Source organism: Hevea brasiliensis, chromosome 5 (assembly GCF_030052815.1).
Source record: "Hevea brasiliensis isolate MT/VB/25A 57/8 chromosome 5, ASM3005281v1, whole genome shotgun sequence".
Lineage (NCBI taxonomy): Eukaryota > Viridiplantae > Streptophyta > Magnoliopsida > Malpighiales > Euphorbiaceae > Hevea > Hevea brasiliensis.
The window spans coordinates 90,710,870-90,718,264 of NC_079497.1; the positions used below are offsets into that span (position 1 = coordinate 90,710,870).

At 29.9% G+C, this 7,395-nt stretch overlaps 1 protein-coding gene across 2 annotated transcripts; it reads right to left on the reverse strand.

Annotated features, from left to right (window-relative positions):
• Positions 1-4,513: 4,513 nt before the first annotated feature.
• On the reverse strand, positions 4,514-5,976 carry LOC110636092 (protein NTM1-like 9). 2 transcript variants are annotated; one of them, XM_058147227.1, is made up of 5 exons: positions 5,868-5,953; positions 5,628-5,794; positions 5,310-5,557; positions 4,977-5,171; positions 4,514-4,873 (listed from the first exon to the last, which is right to left on the reverse strand). In XM_058147227.1, exons 2-5 carry the CDS (start codon positions 5,764-5,766, stop codon positions 4,718-4,720), a joined length of 738 nt encoding a protein of 245 aa, XP_058003210.1. In that variant the 5' UTR covers positions 5,767-5,794; positions 5,868-5,953; the 3' UTR covers positions 4,514-4,717. The 2 variants fall into 2 exon arrangements, with proteins under 2 accessions (XP_058003210.1, XP_021641336.1); XM_021785644.2 differs by having other exon boundaries at positions 5,628-5,976.
• Between the last annotated feature and the right edge of the window lie 1,419 nt (positions 5,977-7,395).

Below are 7,395 nucleotides of genomic sequence, written 5' to 3' on the forward strand. Positions count from 1 at the left end.
TTCATTACTGTCGCAGGTAAACAGACAGATAAAACAGAAGAGTAGGCTGCTTGTGCTATGCTTTTGGGATTTTGCCGGGTATATTGAGTATACCACTTCCTTGTAATTATTATTGTAATGTATGTGCACTGCATGTATATATTGTACTTGGTCTTGAGCAGTTGTAAACTAAAGTTATAAATTATTTTAGCCTGTAAAAATGTTGTACTATAATTTTCTTATCTCAGCTTTAAAATACTTAGTCATTTTGTATTCTATTTTTGAAACCACTGAAAGTGATGTTGAATTGAGTTTGACTTACGTTTGAGAAAATTGATTTGTGTTGAGTCATATTGGAGTTTGGGACTGAAACAAATACATTGAAAGTGTTTTCTATAGGTTTTTGAAGAACTGTTTTGCTCCAAATACAGATGGCGCTCTGCCAAAATTTTTATAAAATTTGTGGCTATTTCAGACCTAATATGTGATTTAACTTCGATAAAAAATTTTTTAACACATGTCAAAATATTCACCAATGTAAAAGGAAATAAGAAAAGATTTAAAATCCCTTGTAGTGTATTTAATGGGTTATCAGTAGACGAAGTTTGGTAATTCATTAAGTATGCTACGGGATCATGTTACATCTTACGGAGGCGTAGGGAATGACACATACTTAACTACAGTCACTGTGGCGGCTCACCTGATAATTTTATTATAATTATTTAATATATTTGACTTAATACAATGAAGAAAAAGTCGAAGATGTCCTAAGTCATGCCAAAAATTCGATAGAGTCTCTCTTATATCTAGGACCTGCCTAATCTGCAAAAGGGTTTAAAATGCAATTCTATATCCACAAACCATACACCCATAACTCAATCACATCACACAGCCCCACCTGGCCCATCCAAACAATCAATAATCACAATATGAAAAATTACAGTTTAGTCCTTATAATTTAAACCTTTTGCAAAAACTACTTAAATGAGTTCTAAAAATTCTAAAACTTTGCCCTGCAGTCCTTAGCATTATTACTAAGCTAATGCAAAATGAATTAAAATTTTCTAAGCTATCACAAATATTTTATGAATTTTTAATCCAATTCAAGCACTAGACATTTAAGAAAAAGTAAGGTTCGGATTTACCTATGCCGATTCCGACCCCGGAGACGCGCTCGGGACGTTTGACAGTGGTGGGGTAGCCAAAATTTTGACCCAATTCCAAGACTTTTTTGGTAGCCTATCTGTCTGGTTGGAAATTTACAGACTCAGGCAACCGTTGAATTTCCGCGAATTGAAAGTACCTACACGAAGCCCACAACATGAGGGTTAGTACATAATTTTTACAAAATTTTCTAAGCTTATTTAGTGCTCAAAAAAACACTATGAAGTTTCATGGGACCTATCGAAAAACGGCGTAGGAAAATTTTGAAATTTATATTACCGTGAAACTCTCGATGAATGGAGCGCTCCGGTACTCTTGGTTTTCTCATGGGGTTCACGGTTTGTGAGAAATCTAGCCCAAAAGTAGAAATGGGCTAAAACTTCCCGAACAAAAATTGGGCAAACCGCTTGATGAATTTTGGTGTTCTTGGTGTCTATGGAAAGCTCTCGAGGTGTAGATGTGTTTTGGCATAACACCTGCCCCAAACGGTGGCCGAATCTACCGGATTTTGGCAGGGAAGTAGAAATGGCGCACTACATGATGAGTGGTTTTCGCGCGCCTTTTCCATCATTTCAAGTGGCGGCCGATGAGGGAGAGGAGCTGAGGTGGTGCGCCAATGAAGGGAGGAGGGCTGGGTGGCGGCTGGCCGGTGTGGGGAGGAGGGAGAAGAGAGAAAACGGAAGAGAGAGAAAGAGGGACGGGAACGCGCGGGGAGAAAGGAAAAAGAAGAAGAATGCCGGTCTGATTCGACCAGTCCGAATCGATCCGATTCGATTCTATCGGTCTGATTCAAGATACAAAATTTTAAATTTTTACTCTTCCTTGGGACCGAAAACGAGGCCCAAAAATTCTGGAAAAAATTCTAGAAAACTCAAAAAAATTCATAGAGTCCAAATATATTTTTAGTTTTGCCACGTGTTCTTTAAATTAATTTTTAAAAATCATTAAGGTTTTATATTTTCGAAAGATCGAACCCGATTTCTAAAATCCGAAAAATTTTAAATAATTTTCTAAAATTTAAATAAAATAAAATATTAATATTTACCCACAAAATAATAAATTTTAAAAATTAGAGGTGTTACAGAAAATAGGGAATAAATTTCAACAACTGTTCTTAAACTTACATAGTTGTAACACTATAGTTCTTTAACTTAAAAATGTAACATAAAACACCCTAAGTTTTCAAATTTTGTCCAGTAAAATTTCTCTGACTTTCAATTACTGATTTCTCAGTTAGAAACTGATGTGAATATCTCCTGTATGACACTTAGTTAATATTTCTCTCTCATCTCTTATGTAAAGTATAAAATTATTCTGTTTACGCATGAAAAATTATTCTGTCTATAGAGAGAAAAATGATTCAATTTATAAATGGCTTGAGAGAGAAAAGAGAAATACTAACTAAACTCTATGCTGGAATTGTTTAAATCAGCGTCTAACTGAAAAACTGGTAATTAGAGATTAGAGAGATTTTACTGTGTAAAATTTAAAAGTTGATAGGGTTTTATATTACATTTTTAAATTGAAAGACTGTGATATTACAATTAGATAAATTCAGAAATAGTTGTCAAAATTTATCCGAAAAATAAGCAAAGAAAAAATATAAAGTACTATTTTCCTCTTGATATTTTGGAGAAAATAAGAGCACAAGAGCAAACAATCTACAATAAACTATAAAATTATTACATTGCATGCCCCTCAGTTGTCTGTTTTAATTTCTTTTCATTTCATCAGATGGAGCAATTTTTTTTTAAAACAGTAAGGCTCTATTAAAGAAACCAGATATTGATACGATTGATAATCTTTTTAATAAAATATATTGACGATAGAATTATAATTCAATTATATATTTATTAAAATATATTTTTATTTTTACTTATTTCATTATAAAGAAATATGAATTGATTTTTTTATAATTATTTGCGGATTTCTAGTCCTATAGTAAAAATATAATTTATAAAATGAAAGTATAATGATAATTTTAATTATTTCCTTTTATATCCTTTTAAATAAGAAAAAAAATATTTTTAGTTATTTTTTATTTATTTGAAAAAATAAAAAATAAATAATATATTATTTTCCTTCTTCCTCTCCTCTCCTCCTAATTTATCCAAACAGAGTGTAAGATTAGTGGAAAATGAAGGCAAAAGACCGAGTGAGCTAGTGAAGAGAAAATTCTCAGAAACTTCCCCGGGCTACTCGTAACACGAGTAATTTGGGCCCACCAACTTCCATTGCAAGTCGAGAACATTCCAAAATACCCAATGACGATTAGTTTTAATGGTCTGTTGGACACGAATGCAAGCTTTTTGAGTTGTTGGAAGGTATTAAAATAGTTTTAGGTGGGAAGCAGGGGGCAAAAAGCCCTCGCTCAAATATCACCTTTTTAATGTAAATGGATTAATTTTAAACTAAAGTAGCTTTCATATTATTTTAATAATATTTTGATTTTAAGATACATATAAATTTTTACAGGATAATTTATAATTTATTTCTTGATGTGTGAAAAATCATAATTTAATCTTCTATTTTTTTTTATGAGAATCAAGTTAATTTCTAAGATAATAAGTTAGAAAACGGTAAATAAATTCAGTATATCATATTTTATTTTTGGTAATAACTTAATCATTATAGTTATAATATTTGTAATAATTTAATTTTTTGAATTTGATTTTACTACTTGGATTTATAGTTGACTAATGGCATATTTTAACAGAAAAATTATTTTATTAATAAAAATATAACTCGATAACTAACTTGATTTTTATATAAAAAATAGTTATTACTCTTTAATGACTAAATTAGAAATTATATAAATTATCCTTTCTTTATAATATACACAAAGATGTTTATTTAAATATATTTATTATAAAATTACATTAGATTTTATAAATATTATTATTTATAATTTCAATTGTTTAAGAAAATTTGTCAAAGACTTATTAGGGTTTTTTTTTTCAAAATAAGTGGGTTTGAAAAATATAAACATGCGGGTGACTTATAAAATATTTATTAAAGGCGTGATTTTTGCTAGCTAAATGAAGTAAAGACAAAAAAGTAGCTTGGATGCCACTTGTAGTGGCTGACTTGGATAGCTTGGACCCTGATATAACTTAAACCCTACTATAAGTAGCATCCTTACTTTTTTTGAAGTTTTTCTTTGTGAGTCTAAATACTTATTTATTAATTGGATTGGTATGAGGTAGGTAAATATTTTCTGAAAAATTTTAGCTTCTTTAGCCTGGTGACCCTTATATAAATAGAGATGCTCGGCTGAGCTCAATTCAAGTAAAATTTATAGCTCATTTCATATAGAAACAACTAAAATAAAGGGTTCCTCTTGACAGGAAAAATATTTACACATACCAAAAACTAGGAAACATGGCTTTTATTCATTACCTGCGTAACATGGAAAACACAAGTGCAGAAAGCTCGTAGAACGAACTATTAGGTCCTGATAACAAACTAGAATTAAAACAAGCACTCGATGCAGAGATGAAACATCATAGATGATCTGTCTCTTATTATGCATGTATATTAGTTCTAACATCACTGTTCATTGATATACTTAAACTTAGTAAGTGTTCCCATAGAACATGGGATAGCCAAATTTATCATAAAATGGGCTTTGCTCTTCTGCTGCTGGCACAGGCCAATCTGATGTGTAATTCAGGTCATTCCAGACATCAATTGATTCCGGAAATGGTGCCAGTTCAGGAGAATTGCCTTCCTGTAAAGAGAATCACAGAAGAGTAATTAAGCATTAGTTCTTGATAACTGATGCTTTTCTCATGTCTTGTCTATATGAATGGATGCTTCTTTTTGTTTTTCACCTGTTGTGGAATCCCATCGATTGTAGCTTGATTTTCAAAATTCATAAACCAGTTTGTTTCAGCAGCACCAAAGGTTGAATAATTTTCCATCTGATATAAATCAGAACCAGTGTAAACAGTTTCACATTCATTATAGTTTGGCAAATGACCACCATCATCTGACTTATACATTACTTTGCAGAGAATAAAAGTGCGCTGCACAATTTGCAAAGACAAAACAGGATGAGTTCATTGATTTAGAGAAACAAAAGAATAGCAAAACAAGACGTATGCTTAACAAACACAAACAAATTTAAAAAAAGATTCCAATGAACAATAAGGCACAACATATACCAGTTGGTCTGCAAAACAAGTGGCATCATATTCGTGCATGATCCACCTGGTCCTTACTCCGGTAGGAGTACGACCCTCATGGTAAACCAATATTGTTTTTGTACCTATCTCTTCCCGTCCCTCCTTAATCTTCGATCCGTAGCCGGTAACTTTCCAGTATCCAGCGTCCGTTTTCCTCCTGTTTATTTCTTGGCGAGGACGAAAGAAATACCACTCTCGATCACTTGAGTTTATTACTCCTGAAAGCCCTGCTCAAGCATAGTAAATCATTTAAAATTTTGTAGAAAAGAAAAGAATCCACTCGGCACATACACTTACCAGGTAACACCCGAGGCTCATGATCGTTGATATTAATTACAGGGATTCTTGGGTCATCGTAGCCGTTCATTATTTTTGCTATTAAAAGAAGCAGCAATTCCTTGTCGTTTGGTCGGATCAATGGTACGGGGCTTGTCATCTTTTCCAGTCACTATGTATTTTTGCACCTGCAACGAAATTGTATTTAAGATTTCAAGAATAAAAAAAAGAAGAAGTTGAAAGTAGAAAATATTTGCTAACTCAATTAAGCAGCAAAATATTTCATTCCACTTCCTAAAATGGGAATCAGACGAGGAGAGACTGGAAATTGCAAGTAAGAGATGAGACAGTAAGTGAAGTGAGAGCTGTGTCCAAGGGAGAGAAGCAAGCATGAGTTTATATAGAGAAACATGCTATGTCTCTGCTTCAAAGAGAAGCTATGGTCCATCACTTGGTACAGTGACAATAAGAAGAAAAAGTGTACTGAACCAGCACAATAATTTCCCTAACTTGTTGCCCAAGTTTCTGGGTCCCGGCGTCTTGTACTAGGAGATGAGAACATTGTATGCGTAATTCTTGCACCGGGAGATAAGAACATTCTCGAACACCTGTGTACGCGTAATTCTTGCACACTCTGTTTTTGTTACTCTAAATTTTTTCTTTTTTAAACTTAATTTCTCTGATTTGTTTTGATACGGCAGACACTATGTTTTATTGTAATATTTATTAGAATTGTGCACAGTTTTTAAAAATTTTAAACGAATTAAAAAATTATCTCGAATAAATAAAAATTATATTAAATTAAAATTATTTTGATATTTTAATTTTATTTTTTACTAAAAATTAAATTAAAATCGTATTGATGGAACTGAATAGTAACTAATTATATATATATATATTTATAATTTTTTAAATATATTATATATTTTTAATATTATTATATATATTTATGTATTTACATATAATTATGAATTAAATATAATATAATATTATATTATATTTTTTTTATTTTTTAATAATTTTAATTATAAATATATTAAATTACTTTATAATTTTTAATTATATATATATATATATATATATATATATATATATATATATATATATTCATAATTATATTTATATCTTATAATTAAATATTATATAATTAATAAATAATTAAAATTTATATTATATAATGTACTCATACTGTTACATAATATAATTTATTTTAAATTATATATATACCTTATAATTAAATATTATATCATTTATAAATAACTAAAAAATATATTATATGATTTATTATACATTAATAATTCAATTCAAAACTTAAATATTAATTCAAAGATGAATTTTTAAAAAAATAATTATATAAAGTTATTTTAATAACTAAGAACTGAATCAAAATTATATTGAATTAAATCAAAATCAAAGAATCGAAAATTGTACAAAATCAGAATTAGAACAATGAAGAATCAAATTGAAATTATATCTAATTTTTAGTTCGATTCTGATTCCTAGGTAGACCCTGAATTGAGTCAGAACCAAATACCCCTTTCTTTTACAATAAATAAAAAAAAAATTGAAAGAGTTAAAAAAAGAAATTAAATTCTCTGTGTATATGATATTTTGTTTTGATATCATGTTTAATTTTAGATTAATTTCATCACACGGTTTTGTAGTTTTTGGAATCTTTCTTATTAAAGGGCAATTTTTTTTTTTATTTACAAAAAAGGGAGAGAGAGCCCAAAAAACACAGCAAACGAAAAAAACTAATCTAGGCCAAGCAATCCCTTGAACATCAGTT